The 16,631-nt window shown below is 43.2% G+C and overlaps 1 protein-coding gene across 1 annotated transcript in view; it reads left to right on the top strand.

Moving 5' to 3' along the window:
* Nucleotides 1–16,631, top strand: part of LOC125171752 (basic proline-rich protein-like) — a 118,271-nt gene that overhangs the window by 36,384 nt on the left and 65,256 nt on the right. Inside the window, 2 exon segments of the mRNA XM_047868881.1 lie at nucleotides 6,780–6,803; nucleotides 14,561–14,590. Coding sequence (XP_047724837.1) covers nucleotides 6,780–6,803; nucleotides 14,561–14,590 — 54 coding nt within the window.

Genomic DNA, 16,631 nt, shown 5'->3' on the forward strand with positions numbered 1-16,631 from the left:
ACGATAGCCAGCACTCCGTCCTGAAACTCCATTATTTCTTGTTGAGAGTATTGCACCAATGGGTCCCTGTCTGATTCTGTTTCTGTTCCCCTCCTGCCTGCTCCAACACTGCAACTAAATTACATTTTTAAAGCACATGCCAGTTGATCTCTTTTTGTTGTTCAAAACCTTCCAGTGGCTTCCCATCTCACACAGAGGGAAGGTCCTTAAGGTACCTTGCAGCCTCTGCATACTCTCATACCCATCATATCTTGTCTGATCCCACTGTCCCCCAAAGTACACAGTGTTGTAGCCACACTGGCCTTAGCCTTGATCCTTAAACATGTCACTCTGGGGCAGATGATCGTTTGTTTAATTTTTAATGTTTATTTTTATTTATTTTTTAAATTTATTTTTAGAGAGAATGGGAGCAGGGGAGGGGCAGAGAGAAAGGGAGACGCAGAATCCAAAGCAGGCTCCAGGCTCTGAGCTGTCAGCACAGAGCCCAACGTGGGGCTCGAACCCATGAACTGTGAGATCATGACCTGAGCCAAAGTCAGATGCTCAGCCGACTGAGCCACCCAGGTGCCCTGATGATGGTTTTCTCTCACCTGGATTGTTGGCATTCCTGTTGCATCTGGTGGTGTGAATGTTCCCTCTGCGTGGGATGCCCCGTACTCTGGCATCCGCCTCCTCACTCTTTTATTTCGAGTCTTTGTTCCAAAGTCACCTTTTATTAGAGACCTTGCTGGAACCCCTGCCCTGTAGCATGCCATGTATTCTCTGTCCCCCTTTGTGCTTTATGTTTCTCCATAGTATTTTCACCACTTGATGTACTTCGTATTATACTTATTTATTGTTTGTCTCCTATTCACTTAAATATAAGCACCGTCAAGGCAAGGATTTTTTTTTTTTTGTATTCCCAGTGCCTAGAAAAGTGGCTAAAATATGGTGAGTGTTCAGTAAATATTCAATGCATAAACAAGCTATCAGAGTTGGAGAGAAGGCTGCTGTCTGGTTTTTGAGAGGACGATATCAATGCTTTCCTAGTGACCCACTACTGGAAGCAAGGGACAGTAGAAATGGATGTCCTGTGCAGATGCTTTGGAACATGTAATCCAGCAGACATTTACTGAGCACTTAAACCATGTCACGAGCAGCTTCTGGGCTGCTTGTAACCTAGCAGAGCTCATAAGCTGCTGAAAGATATGTAGATATAAACTATGACATTAAGAAGAATGACTTCTGGAGTGCATGGGTGGCTCAGTCGGTTAAGCATCCAACTTTTGATTTCAGCTCAGGTCATGATCTCACGGTTCTTGGGTTCGAGCCCCATGTTGGGCTCTTCACTGACAGTATGGAGTTTGCTAGGGATTCTCTCTCTTCCTATCTCTGCTCCTCCCTGACTCATGCTCTGTCTCTGTCTCTTTCTCTCTCAAAATAAATAAGATTAAAAAAAAAAAAAAAGAAGAATGACTTCTGCACATCAAGTAAGTGGAAGCATGTGGAGTGGAAGCAGAAGGGAGGAGAGATGCATCCAGGGGAGAAAGGAGGGCTCACCAGGGAAGCTTCCACAGAGAGGAGGGCATCAGAGTTACATTGGAATCAGATGAGAGCTTCGGCAGAGGGAAGACGAAGGACAGGATGCGTGTCGAAGTCGGCAAGAGCAGGGTGTGTTTGGTCAGTGGGGAGGAGGTCATCGTGACTGCTTTGTGAAATGATTTAGAGGGGATACAGATACAGACAGATGGTAGAAAGCCGGGTCTTTTGTGGGGAGAGGGTGGCGCCATGCTGGAGAATTTGGCTGTTTTTCCTTAGGGAGTCCATTGCATTTTGGAGACGTTAAGTGACGTGTTGTAAGCTGACTTTATAGCACAATAACTCAGCCTGTCAAGTTGAAGAGAGCAGAAGTTTTGAGACCAGTTAGGAGACTATTTCCCGGATACGACATCATGGGCTGAAGAAGAGACGCCTTCTTGCCTACTGTCTTCATCCTTCACCTACCGCAGTCTTTACCTAAACCCAACACTTGCAGGGGACATTTCAATCCCTCCTCTCCCCATCCATTTATGCCCCCTTGATCTGTTTCTTTGTTCATTCCATTAGTTTGTATGTGTTGACTAAGCATCTGCTCTCTCCTGGGACTGTGCCAAGTGTGCTGAGAACACAGTGATGAATAACGTGGGCATCGGTGATGTCAAGGACAAAGAAGGAAAGGAATAGAGGGATGCAAGGAAATAACCAGGAGTGGGCCAGGGGAAGGGAGAAGAACAGGACTATCCCAGACAGAAGGGACATGTGTAAACGCACTGCAGGGAGGAGCATTCTGTGGGTCTCCTTTGCCAGAATGGGAGCACTGTATCTTTATTACCCTGCAGAGCACCTGGGCATAGTAAGTGCTTAGGAAATATTAGTTTAATGAATGAATGAAGGCATGCGCTAAGCGCATGTATGATTGGCTATTTGACAAGACGCCCCAGACCTGTCTAAGTCCAATGTGGCTTCATTCCAGTGTGCCTTGTATTCAAGTGAATTAATGATCTGGGTAATAGCAAGCGGTCACTCCTATTTGTGGTTACAATCCGGGAGTAGAGGGGAAAAACATCTTGTACGTGCGTGTGTGTAACAGCATTCTAGAGGTACTTTGTTGACTGTAACCCTCGTTGTAATTCACGTTCTTTTACTGCTGATTCATTTTTCCTGGAAATCTGAGAATAAGAGCAGATCTGAGCTGAAAAAGGCGTTAGAGATCAGGTGCCCCATCGCTTTGTTTTCTTCTGAGACCGAAACACACTCAGTACCTTGTCTGTGGTACTTGCAGAGCTGGTTACATAAAAATGGTTGGAGCAGGGATACTGGAGGTAAGAAGAAGTTGTCAAAGCCTGAACAATAGTTCTTAATTCTCAAAAGGCAGAGAAAGAATTCTAAAGAGGATGGACAAGAAGGGTTGGTGGTGATAAAAGCCAAAAACCAACGCAAAAAAGACAAGTTCTGGATTTGGGTCTAAAAAAAGGAACTAAAAGGAGCTATTTTTTTCAGATATGGCCTTTCTGCTTCTGAGGAATAATAGAAAACCCACATGAATCTAGCTTTCTTTAGGGAGCTATAAAGATTTTAGCCTAGGAATTTTCATGAAAAGCTTCGCTTTTTCTCCAAGACCGCCTGGTGATTATTTTGCCAGCAGAGCGACCCCTACAGTCAGCAGTCTGTTTTGTTCTTTTATCTTTGTGCTGTGTGGTGTTGGATCTAAGGAATCTTTGCCTGATTCAAGGTCACAAAGGCTTTCTCCTCTTTTCTGCTAGAAATGTTATAGTTTCAGGTGGCACATTTAGGTCTGTGGTTCATTTAGAGCGGATCCTTGTTTATGACACAAAGTAGGGACTCAAGAATGTTTTGTTTGCTCATGCATATCTAATTCTAGCACCATTTGTTGAAAAGACGGCTCTTGACCAAATACCCTTTGCACTTGTATTGAAAATCATATAATTGTTTGTGTCCTTATACCTTTGGACTCTATTCTGTACCGTCGGTCTATGTGTCTGTCTTTGTGCCAACATCACTGTTTTGGTTAATGTAAATTTATAAGTCTTGAAATCGGATAGTGGAAGTCCTCCAACTTTGTTCTGCCTTTTAAAACTTGTTTTTGGGGGGCGCCTGGGTGGCGCAGTAGGTTAAGCGTCCGACTTCAGCCAGGTCACGATCTCGCAGTCCGTGAGTTCGAGCCCCGCGTCAGGCTCTGGGCTGATGGCTCAGAGCCTGGAGCCTGTTTCCGATTCTGTGTCTCCCTCTCTCTCTGCCCCTCCCCCGTTCATGCTCTGTCTCTCTCTGTCCCAAAAATAAATAAACGTTGAAAAAAAAAATTTTTTTTTTTAAAAAAACTTGTTTTTGGTTAATCTTTGCATTTTCATATGAATTTTAGAATCAGTTTGCCAATTTACCTAAAAAATTTTGCTGGGATTCTGATTGGGATAGTGCTGAGTCTGTCCATTAATCTGGGGAGAATTGACGTCTTCATACTGAGCCATCTGCCTTAACGATTGTGGTAATCTCTTTATTTGGGTCTCCTTTAACATCGCTCAGCAGTGTTTTGCAGTTCTCAGTATGCAGGTATTTCACAGCTTTTTCAGATTCATCCCTAAAAATTTTATGTTTTTGATGCTGTTGGAAGTGTTATCTTTTTATGATTTTAATTTCTGATATTTCATTGCGAGTATATAGAAATACTATTGATCTTTGTATTATTGATCTCGTACCCTCCATCTTTGCTAAAGTCACTCATTTCTAGTAGCTTTTCTTTGGTAAAGTCTATAGGATTTTCTACATAGATGATGGTGTCATATGTGAATAAAGTCAATTTTACTCTCTAATCTTAATGTCTTTTATTCCTTTTTTGTCTGAAAACTCTTTCAAGGCAGTCAACTGGGAAATCGTGGGACTCAATTTGTTTATTTCTCACATCTCTTGAAAACCTATATATATATATATACATATATATATATATATATATATATACACACACACACACATATGAAAACCATATATGTACATATGAAACATATACTACATATGAAAACATATGGATGAGAATAAATCCAGTGTCTCTTACTCCATGTTGACCCAAAGCAGAAATTCTCCCCAGTTGGATTTGAGATAAAGACAAGAGATGAGATTTTAAGAAATAATCATCAGACCCTTGAGCCAGGTCATAGAGCTCAAAGAGCTCTTTGAGCCCATTGCACTTGATTTCTCATGGGAGCAGACCAACTGTGAAGAGCTACTGTTACTAAGGGGGCAGCAGGTGCCAACGGATCCAAATTAGTTTCAAGGTCAGTAGTGACGGTGACAAAAACAGTTCCTTACATGTGGGTAGCCCTTCATGGTTTATCAAATACTTCTGCATTTGTGAGCTCATTTGGCTTGGCGCTCATGGCCTCATGGGAAACTAACGAGGGGAGAGTATCCCTATTTATTGGTAAGGACATGGAAGCTCAGAGAAGTGAAATTACTTTTTCAAGGACATACAGTTAAGGAGAGGAGACCTGGGGCTGCTATTTGAACCCAGCGCTGTCCACCTACTTGTCCCACTCTTAAAAAAAATGTATTTACTATGGAGAATTCCAAAGATCTAAAGTAGCCAGAAGTGTGTGATGAATGCCCGTGTACTCACTATGTAACTTTCACAGTTGTAACCTTGTGGGCATTCTTGCTTCATTTGTAACATCATCCGCTTATTCCCACTCTGTAAGACAAATCTCAGCTATAGTATCATTTCCCAGGTAAATAGTTTCATAGGTATTCTAAAAGCTAAGGAGTCTTTTAAGAAGATGTAATAGTAATACCAGCTCACACCTAAAATTAGCTTTAATCCCTTCATGTCATCAATTACCCAGTTTATAAATTTCCAGTTGTCTCATAATGCCGTACTTTTTTAGTTTATTTGGACTCAGATAAGTCCCACACATTGTTACTGGTTTCTCTTGATGTATGTGTTTCTTCTCAACCTCTTTTTTATCCCCTTGTAGTGTATTTATTGAAAAATGAGATTATTTTCCTATAGTGTTTCCCAGTCTGGATTTTGCCGATTGCACTTTTGTAGTATGGTTTAACATGTTCCTTTTTCTTTTGTCATTCCTGAAAATTAGAAGTTGTACCTAGAAGCTTGATCAGAGTTAGGGTCAATTTTTTTTTATTTTGGCAAGAGAACTTCACAGCTGATATAGTAGTCCTCCTCAGGGTCACATCATATCGAGTTATCTTGTTTTCTTTCTTTCTTTCTTTTTTAACATTTATTTATTTTTGAGAGACAGAGACAGAGCATGAGCAGGGGAGGGGCAGAGAGAGAGGGAGATACAGAATCCGAGGCAGGCTCCAGGCTCCTCTGAGCTGTCAGCGTAGAGCCCAATGTGGGACTTGAACCCACAGACTGTGAGATCATGACCTGAGCCAAAGTCAGATGCCTAACTGACTGAGCCACGCAGGCATCCCTAGTTGTCTTGGGTTTTGTGATGTTAGCAGCTACTATACTTAAAACCTGCGTCTACTAATTCATTATAGGTTGGAAAATGAGGATATTCTTTTTTTTTTAATATTTATTTATTTTGAGAGAGAGTGAGAGACAGCAAGCAAGAGCAGGGGAAGGGCAGAGAAAGAGGGAGAGAGAGAATCCTAAGAAGGCTCCATGCTGTCAGCAGAGAGCTCGATGTGGGGCTCCATCCCATGAACCGTGAAATCATGACCTGAACCCAAATCAAGAGTCAGACACTTAATTGGCTGAGTCACCCAGGCACCCCTGGAAAATGATGATATTCTATCATCCATCTGGGATTCTTTCCTTTATATTCTCATACACTTTTCTTAACTAATAGAGAATCAAAATTTGAAAACTTAACCCAGATCATCTTGAGACCAGTTAAGTAATACAAATACAAATATTAGGACAAAAAATAAATTCTCTTCCATCTGTATGACCTAACACTTCACTTTTTATGAAGATCCTGTAATTATATCAACTTACCTGCTTGTAAATAACCCCAGGGGCAGGACACATGTGTGTTAGATTGATACAAAAATGGCTTCCAATGAATCATGCCTCACTGTGACCAGGTCCCTTTTTGTAATTTGACTTTGCCTTCCTCTAATCAAATAGTGGATTCTCTTTGCTCAACACATGATTCTTGGCTGACTGTATAACTTGCTTTGCCCAGTAGAATATGGAGGAAGTGACGCTCTGGGAAGCTATGCCTTGAGAGTCCATATGGTTTCTACTTTTGTGGTTGTACAATGCCATGCCAGGAGAAAAGCTCCCCCCACCCCACCACCTGCCCTGTCTAGCTCCTTATGTCTGAAAGACCCTGTACAAAGAAAGGGACTCAGAGACTTAGTTGCATTACCTGGGCCCAGGTCCCAACTGACCCACCAGCTGAATGCTGCCTTATGAGTGGGCTCACACTACTTGAGTGCATCTGTCTAACCAATGCACATAATGGTGATCAACAAGGTCTTGATGTTTTAAGTCACTACATTTAGGGTGATTTGTTGTATGGGAAAGGCTAATGAAATGGGGGGTATGGTATCCACATTTTACTGAGAAAGCTAAAGCCCAGGTAGCGAAGATAGCCCAATTAGAAGGCTATAGAACTAGGTTAGAATTTAGGATTTCTGACTTTCAGTCCAGTGTTCTTGCCATCTCTGTGGTTCTGTCTTTGCCAAATTTACTAGCTATCTTAATCTAAACTCCCTATTATCCTAAAGTAACCTCTGAGGTTGAGCTTCCTGACACCTCCAGAAACCCTGTAAATTGAGCTGTGTTTAATAACTTAGCTATTAGCCAGGGCTCTAGAAATTCCCTTAAGGGAAATAGAAACTGAAAATCTTTAGTGAAGTTTTAGCCTTAGCTATATTTTTAATTCCTGTCGTTACTTAGTCTTTGGGGAAAGAAACTTGAAAATTCTCAAATTGGGGTGAATATGGAGAAGACCTGCCATATGCATAGGGTTAAGGGCTTTTAAAAGTACCCAAGCCTAACAACCACTTTTTGTGTAAGCCAAGTAGGTGTTGACTGATTCTATCAATTTGTAAGTCCAAACAACTTCCAGATGGTTCCAATAATAGGAAATGTATCTTACATTTGATTAGTGCCTTTTGGTTTACAAAGCAGTTTCACATCTGTGTCCTTATTCTAACCCCACAATGGACCTTGTGAGGAAGTGGGCAAAGGGTTATTGGTTCCATTTTCTAGATGAGGAAACTGAGTCCTAGAAAGGGGAAGTGACTTGCACAAAGCCAATGTCTAAGCAAGCAGAAGGGCCACGATTTAAACCAAATCTGATTCCATAGTCAATGATTTCACCACTCCTCTACCTTTACTCTTGTCACAGCGTTTCTTTAGAATATCACCCATGCATATTCATCTTAATAACAACAATGAAAAGAGCAACTATGATGTGGCAAGTATAGATAGGGACTCAAAAAGAAGGAGCTCACAGTCTGGCAGGGCAATAGATATAGAGACATATACAATAAATAATAATAATAATAATAATAATAATAATAAATGTTGATCAAGTGCTATGTGTCTAATCTTGTTCTAGAAGTCTTACGTGTCTTACTGAATTCTGAAAACAATCTTGTATGGTCCATGCTGTATTGTCCTCATTGAATAGGTAAGGCAGCTGAAGCATAATCATGTTTGAACTAACTTCTTTTTCTTTTTTTTTTTTTAAAGTTTATTTACTTTGGGAGAGAGAGAGGAGGGGAGGGACGGAGAGAGAGGGAAGAGACAGAATCCTAAGCAAGCTCTGTGCTGCCAGTGCAGAGCCTGACCCGGGGCTCGAACCCATGAACCATGAGCTCATGACTTGAGCCCGAGCCGAGAGTCAGATGCTCAACCGACTGAGCCACCCGGGTGCCCCTTAAGGAACTTCTCAAAGAAGCACAACTTGCAAGTGGTAGAAGTGGGATGTACGTTCCAGAGTGGAGGTCTACAGAGGGTGAGGAGAAGCACGAGGGAGAGATTCCTGGTGTTCCAGAAAAATCCCAGGAAGACTTCACTGAAGACAACCTGCATGAACTGGGACCTGAAGGACCTTGGGTCTGTCAGGAGGCATAGACAATGTGATGAGTAGGTGGTGTTAGGGAATGGCATGGCCATGGACCCATGAGCAGTTCACTGTGGTGAAGCTTCGTATGAAAGCATTCCCACAGGGAGATAGATACACACACCACAACCGCATGGACAGTTGCACCTCAGGAGCTGATAGCGTGGTAGGCGGTTTGGGTGTTTATCATTCCCTTTGACCTCAACACCATGGAACTGGGAGGAGGAGCGCCAGGCTAATCTGCTTGTCTGGCTCATTTGCCTGTATCTGCGTCTTTTCGCCAGCTCTCATTTGCGATGTTTACTCCAGTTTCATGCTAGTCCACACCCCACACCCCATGGGCCACTTCTCAGTATCAGGGCTAATTATCATGATTATTGAGAGTTTTACTTAGCATAATTACCGTCAACATGCATTTTGATTAGTAGTCATTAACAGTAATTTCTTAGATTCATTATTATAGCTGGGATTTCATTATTTAATTAATACAACAATTAATAATAACTTGTATTTATATGGGGCTTGATAGTTTGCAAAGTGGTTTCAAATGCAGAGTCCCGTTTGATCCTCCCCGAAACTCCAGGTGGTAGGCAGGGTGTGGGTTGTTGCCCTCGTTTTATAGACAAGGAGGCTTAGGTGAGACAGTGAGGACTTGTTGGTTTCCTGCCTCCCCGTCTGGGTCTCTTTCTTTCTCTGCCTGCAGCGTCTCAGAGTTTCACCCAGGGTGATATTTGAGCCAAATCTTAGGGGATGGGTAGCAGTGAGCCAGCAGGCAAAGAAAGTGGGGGTGGGGGGAGAGAAATCGCGAAGACGGTGCTGGTGTAGAAAGAACACGGTCCATTCAGAGAACTGCCAGTATTTCATAACATCCGCAGGGCAGAGTGGAGAGCATCTGGGAGTCAGGTGAACCTGGGTTTGGGTCTCTGTTCTGCCGCCTGGGTGATCTTGGGCAGCTTCCTGAGCTTCCTGAATCTCGGTGTAAAAAAGGTATAAAAATACCTCACAGCTTTCCGAGAATTTGTGCAAAAGTGCTACAGAGAATCAGACATGTCTTAGACCCTCAATAAAAGACAGCAATGTAGTATCATTGCCCTGATGACAGGGTAGGCTGGATTCTGATGGTGTGGTGGTGCAATGTGATGATTCCAGGAGGATATATACAAATCAAATTGTGGAGAACACCAGGAATCTGGGCTTTGTTATCTAGTGAATAGGGAGTCACAGGAAGGTGCTCAGCAGGGCTGAGACGGTTGGATCTTTGTTTTAAGAAGCTCATTCTGGCACCAGTGTAGAGGTGAGGGGCTGGTTAGGAGCCTGTTTAAACAGAGGTGGGAAGGTCTGTGCTTAGGTATGACAAGAGTAGAGAAGAGGACGCAGACTGGAGACCATCCAGGTGATGGACCTGGCTGAGGGCGTGATTACATGTGTGGGTTCAGGAGCCGGAGGATTATGCCCCCATTTGGGCAAATTTGTGGCCAGTGGGCCATCAACAGAATGTTGGCTTTCAGAGGCTTCCCGTTAGAGCCTTGCAGGCATTTCCTAAGGACGGGGATTATTCCACAGAGCCTTAATTCCTTACAGGACTGCCATCTGAGACATTGCAGCAGGGCAGAACTTGTTGACCAAATGAAAGAAAACTTTCATTTTCTTTGTTAATCAGTACTTCACAGCATGAGAAAGTTCAGCAGAAACCAATTATAATTCGATATCCCTGAAGCGGGTGAAATGAAAAAATAAGCAGAAACCAGGTGGTGTCAGCACAGAATGAATCCAGAGGAGCAATGTTTATGTCTGTTTTGAAAAAAGCAAGAAGAGCCCAACATTTGGATCCAGGATCAATTAACTCTATTTCTGTTTCCTGAGTTAAATTCTGTCGACATAGAGTTCTAAAATATATATATATATATATATATAATAAAAAATATATATTTTAAATATATATGATATATAAGATATAATATATGATATATAAAATAAAAATATATAAAAAATATATATAAATATAAGTTATATATTTTATATATATAAATATAAATTATATTATATATATATATATATATATATATATATATATGGCCTAAAACATTTGGGTCTGCCTATTGGCTCTTCACAAACACACTTGTATTTCAAAGCACAGGTTTGCTTTAAATAGAGAAAGTTTGAAAATCATGGAATACTGGAATGATAAGATATAAACTGATGATAATAGCTCACTTTTGTTAAAATGGAGTTCTTTCCTAAGCAACTCCCTTTCAGACCCACTTAATCTTGCGATCATAGAAGTAGAGAAGCACAAATTATTACTCTCACTTTGCACACGATAAAATGGAGGCACAGAGATTAGGAGTCTTGTCCAAGGCCACACAGCTTGACAGTGGCATAGGTGGATCCCAGGACTTCTGGATTATGAACACCTCGCTTTAGTTTCAAGGAGGCCAACGCATAAGGCATCAGTCACAGGCAGTAGAGGGTAATTACGTGTGGGAGTTGAGTGCAGGACTTTGGAGTCGTTTCAGGATTTGAATGCGACCCCTACCACTTACTAGCTGTGGGACTTTGGGAAAATCAGTGGGCCTCTCTTAGCCTCGGTTTCCTTTTTTTTTTTTTTTTTTCAACGTTTATTTATTTTTGGGACAGAGAGAGACAGAGCATGAACGGTGGAGGGGCAGAGAGAGAGGGAGACACAGAATCGGAAACAGGCTCCAGGCTCTGAGCCATCAGCCCAGAGCCTGACGCGGGGCTCGAACTCCCGGACCGCGAGATCGTGACCTGGCTGAAGTCGGACGCTTAACCGACTGTGCCACCCAGGCGCCCCAGCCTCGGTTTCCTTATACGTAAATTGGAGGTCACTACTTCTCATGGTTGTTGTGGGAATCAAATGAGGTGAAGATAGAACAATGTGCCTTCTCATCTCAGCCTGCCATGTGTTATATCTCCCATAAATGATAAATGTTGTTATTAATTTAGTAGGTACTCTTTGGGGTGGCTTCTTGATTCACAGAGAGTTTCAGAGAATAACCCCCCAGTGCACAACCGTGAACCCCCAGTAGCCATGTTTCTGATCCTAGTTGTAAGTGATCGATTCCTGGGTGGACATTTGATGCACCCTGGGCCAATCAGAGATCTTTCCTTGAGTTTAAAAATTGAAACAGCAGGTCCCTCTGTAGTGCTAGAGGCCCCACAACCGTGGATAACCAAACTCCTGCTGCAGAGAGGAAGAACTATGGTGGGTGGTAAGACAGAGTAAAGCCCATGGGTAGAAAGTTAGACAAGAGGGACAGAGGGCTCTGGCGAGTCTATTTGTTCCTGAGGCCCCAGTGGCTTCCTGACCCTCTCATGCCCTAGTGCTAAACATTTCCTTACTTCCTCAATCCTGACATACCTACCATCCATCATTTACCTAAGCTAGTTGAATTTAGATTCTTGTCGTTTACAGATAAGTGTCCTGACTAATGCCATTATTGTTTGCCAGTCTTAATCACCCACTTGGGTAACATTCTGGTCAGATTAGAAAGCCCTTGAAAATAGAGTCACAAGGCAGATCCAGAGGTCAGCACGGAAGAATGTAGCATGAATGCTGGCTCCCTGTCTGTTTCCTGTATGACCTTGGCCAGATGACTTCGTCTTCTGGTGCCTCAGTTTCTTTATCCACAGAATGGAGTTCTGCCTGAAAGTATCTGGCACTTAGCAGGTGCTCAATAAACATTAGCTCCCTTTCCAATTCCTTTTCCCTTTCCCATTTCTCTTCCCTTGCATGATGCTGGCGTCGGCCCTGTTAATACGAGAACAAATCGACTCTGAGCTGTGAGTTTGCCATCAGAATGATGTTCCCCAGTAGGATCATTATTCACTACCAGTGCCACTTCCTGGAACATCCCCACCCCCATCTTGGCCCTTCCTTTGTTCTCTTAGTCCCGTGACACATGCTAGCACTTACAGTTTCCCAAGAGTGTCACATGCTGTCTTGTTTCTGGCTCTCTGTGTGTGCTGTTTCTCCATATGTATCATCAAACAATCCTTCGTCTGGTGGATCCTGGTGCATTCCTCAATTCTCAGCCCAGGTATCACTCCCCCTTAGGCAGATGAGCTATTGTCCTTTCCATTTCCACAAGTGCGGTGTCCTTTCTGATCATAGCCCTGAGTCACGTTTTCTTGTAGGTGCCTGCTTTACTTGTCCCTTTCTCTCCTTTTTGGCACCAGTTTCCCCCAGCTCTTCTCCCCCTGCCCCAACTATGACCCCAATCTTGCCTACTTATCACTCCTTCAGGGACTCTTTCTCTGACTTTAATGACAAGGTATGTTCCTTTGTGTCCCCATTTCATCCACCCGTGGTTCCATGTCCTGCTTCTCATGGCACCCATCACAGCGTGCGAGTCTTTTGTGAAGGTCTGTCTCTGCTTTTCGCTCACCTCGTTAGCATCAGCACCTCTCACAATGTTGTCCCTTGTGTATATTCATTGACTAACCTGTAGAATGAAACAATCTCTAAACTCTCTGGACCAAGCATAGCACCTGCAGCACAAAAGGTACTTGCCTGCTAAAGCGTGGTCGTATGTTTTAACCAGTGGAACCTGGGTTCCTTTGGTGAGCATGGGACCGTCCACTGGGACCTAGCACAAAATAGTGGCAAAAATGATAATCCCAACTGACTGCTGGATTGATGATTTGAGGTTGATGTGGAAATTGTAGAGCTTTGGGGGATCAGAGTTCTGGGTAGAAATCCTGGCGTGGCCACTTACTCTCCCTGTCTGATCTTAGGCAAACAGCTAAGTCTTTCTGAGACTCGGTTTCTTCATCTGTGCAGTGGCATAGAGGATTGCGAAGAGGATAAGACTCTGTATATAAAGTGCTCTTTGCAGAGCAAGCACTCAGTTGTGGCTGTTATAACCTGGATAGTTCCTACCTACACGTGGCCAGTTTGGCCTTGACATCTGGATAACCTTCTTTATTTTTCACTCCGTTTGGCATGGACTGGTGGAGCTCCCTAACGAGCAGGCCATTTTTCCATCAAGCTCAGCCACGGATTTTCCATGAAAAACTTTTTACTGAACTGGAACCACTTTGGCTGTAGGCACCAACGGTCAACATGTCCCCATGGAAAGAAGCTGAGCTGGAAATTCTTTATACTCTGAGTATCTGGAATGAAGGGGGATCCAAATGATTAAAGTCTCCCGAACCCCACGAGCTGTAAAAGTAAGTTGTAAAAGAGAGAATGGTTCATTATGGCTTTTATTACTCCGACTTCCATGAGGGATGGAGGGGCTACATCCAGGCCACCAACTGTGTGCAGGATTTTACTGTTGGGTAAGCCTCAGATGGTCCCACTATGGCCAAGAACAGGTTCTTAGAATTCAGAAGCAGTGCTGAGGCTTCCTTAGGCCTAGACAAGACTGGGAGAGATCGTCGGTGCCACTTCAAGTTGGTCAGATACCAGGCAGAGACATTATACGTGGTACCTCTGTCTCTTTGCCTGTGCTGTTTCTTTCTTTTCCAAGAACACGGTCCCCAGCTCACCCACATCCTAGACTCTTGCACTTATGTATGGCAGGCAGCATATCGGTGGTCAACAAAAAGAGCGTGGGTGTAGGAATCAGACTGATGCGGGTTTGAATTCGGACTCTGTCATCTGCCAGCTGTGTGGGCCAGTGACTCCCCTAAACCTGTTCTATCTCTTTAAAAAAATGGCTAGTCATGATACCCACCAAAGAGGGATGTTGTGAAGATGAACGTGACAGTGCCCATACTGTGCCTAGCACATTGTAATGCTAATACACGATAGCAACTTCTACTTATTCTTTGAGTCTCAGCTCAAGCTCTCTTTCTTCTTTGTTTTATATCCCCATCGCTTCTTGTCCAGCTCCCCATGTGACTATTTACCGCACTGGATGGTGACGGTCCCAATTCTACAATGCAGGCCTTATTCACCAGGCGCTTAGGATATGTTTTGATACTGACCACCTCCTTCTGTGATTTTGACTGCTCTTCCCCCCCCCCCCGCCCCCAACCCCCTTCTCGTGACTTCTCTCCCCATTTATAAAATGAGGCTCTTGGGCTGCGATCTGTTACTTGATTCTCCATGATCTTTTACGCTTTCAGGCTTTCTAAAAACTTGAACCAAATTACAAAGGGAAGCCGACTAGCCTCCTTCCCAAATCCCCCAAATATCTTTCCTTCTGGAATATTTATTATTTATACACCACTGAGCCTAGGTTGGCCATTTCTCAAAAGAGCTGCACAAAGTGAATTCTCCAACTGGGGGCGGGGTTGTCGGGGGGGAGGGAACAAACAGCCGATTGAAAGGGATTTCACGCCTGAATGCTCTCATTCTGCTCACGCCTGGACATCAGGGCTGCTACCTTTCTGTACATTATCAAGGGAACTGGGGTTTGTCACTTGCACCAGACCCTGGCCTCTCCCAGAGAACCTCCAGAGAAGGCCTCAGCGGTTACCGTAGAAACGTCTTCCTTCCTGGATGCAGACCCATGAAGGCTCAGACGGCCCCAGCCCAAGAGGGGCCTTGTTTAAACAGGAAAGAGCAGACAGTTTAATGGGTAGCTTTGCAGCTCCGATTCCTACACAGTTTACAGTAGTTGGAACAATAAAACTCATAATGAAGGTTTCTTTCTTTTACAGCTAACTTTTTTGTTTGTTTTTTTGTTGTTGTTGTTTTTCCTTTTCTTCGGTTTGTCTCTCTTTTTTTTTTTTCTCGAACACTAGCTGATGGTAAGCAGGGAGGATTTTAATGTTTCTTTCAATTTTAATTACTGGGGAAATGACATTAAAGAAGCACAGTGTTGTATGGACATTTATCTCATTTGTTCTTTATGGTATTTCTCTGACATGTGTAATTATGGTAGGAAGACTAAATCAGAGAACTTTGTTGCCCACGCAGGGACACATGGCCGCTGGTGAGAAGTGGAACTGTTAAATGAATAACCACAAAAAATACATTCCGGTTTCATTAATAAATTATGAATTAAATGTGGACTTCCCCATAGGTAAGTAGCCTTTGTAATTTGATCCCCAAGGAAGGGTAACATCTAGCTTGCAGGTGTATTAATGAGTTATTACTAATGCAAGGAAATAGTCAATGAAGACCATTATTGAACTCTTTTTGGGGGAACTTTGTCCTTGGTTGCCTTTGGAGACTTGAGACCTCACAGTTTGTCAAGAAACACGGTCTGCCTGGTTGCAATCTTCTTTGGTTATAGTCATTAAATTTTTGTTTTCAACGTTTATTTATTTTTGGGACAGAGAGAGACAGAGCATGAACGGGGGAGGAGCAGAGAGAGAGGGAGACACAGAATCAGAAACAGGCTCCAGGCTCTGAGCCATCAGCCCAGAGCCTGACGCGGGGCTCGAACTCACGGACCGAGAGATCGTGACCTGGCTGAAGTCGGACGCTTAACCGACTGTGCCACCCAGGCGCCCCTGGTTATAGTCATTAAACACCCCTTGTATATCAGATGCTTTTACCATGTTCTCTCTCTGTTTTTTTTTTTTTTGAAACTTTATTTATTTTGAGAGAAAGAGAGAGAGGGAGAGGGAGAAAGAGAGCGAGTGCCTTGCTGTCAGTGCAGAGCCCAAGGTGGGGCTCGAATCTGTGAGCTGTGAGATATGACCTGAGCTGAAGTCAAGAGTCAGATACTCAACTGGCCGAGCCACCCAGGAGCCCCTACCCATACTGTCTTATTTTATGCTAGTAATAACCCTATTGGGTAGATCCTACTATTTCCATTTTACTGATTCAGTAAATAGAGTCACAGAACAGCAAAATAATTTGTTCACAAATCAAATTCAATTCTCTCTGGTAACCAAGCTCCATGCTTTGCTGGTTCTTCTACATGTTTCCTCAGAGGAAATTCTTATGAGAAAAGTGAAGATCGATTGTCTCAAGGTAGAGGCATCTGTCTAACTCTCAGAAGCAGGTGATCTGTTACAAATTTAGCCTGAGCTATAAGAAGTATTTCTACAATTCTGAAAAGGAACGGGAATACTGGAGTATCCAGTGGGCACTCTGGTTGGAGACTGAACTCTTTCACATTTATGGAACAG

Source organism: Prionailurus viverrinus, chromosome C1 (assembly GCF_022837055.1).
Source record: "Prionailurus viverrinus isolate Anna chromosome C1, UM_Priviv_1.0, whole genome shotgun sequence".
NCBI classification, from domain to species: domain Eukaryota; kingdom Metazoa; phylum Chordata; class Mammalia; order Carnivora; family Felidae; genus Prionailurus; species Prionailurus viverrinus.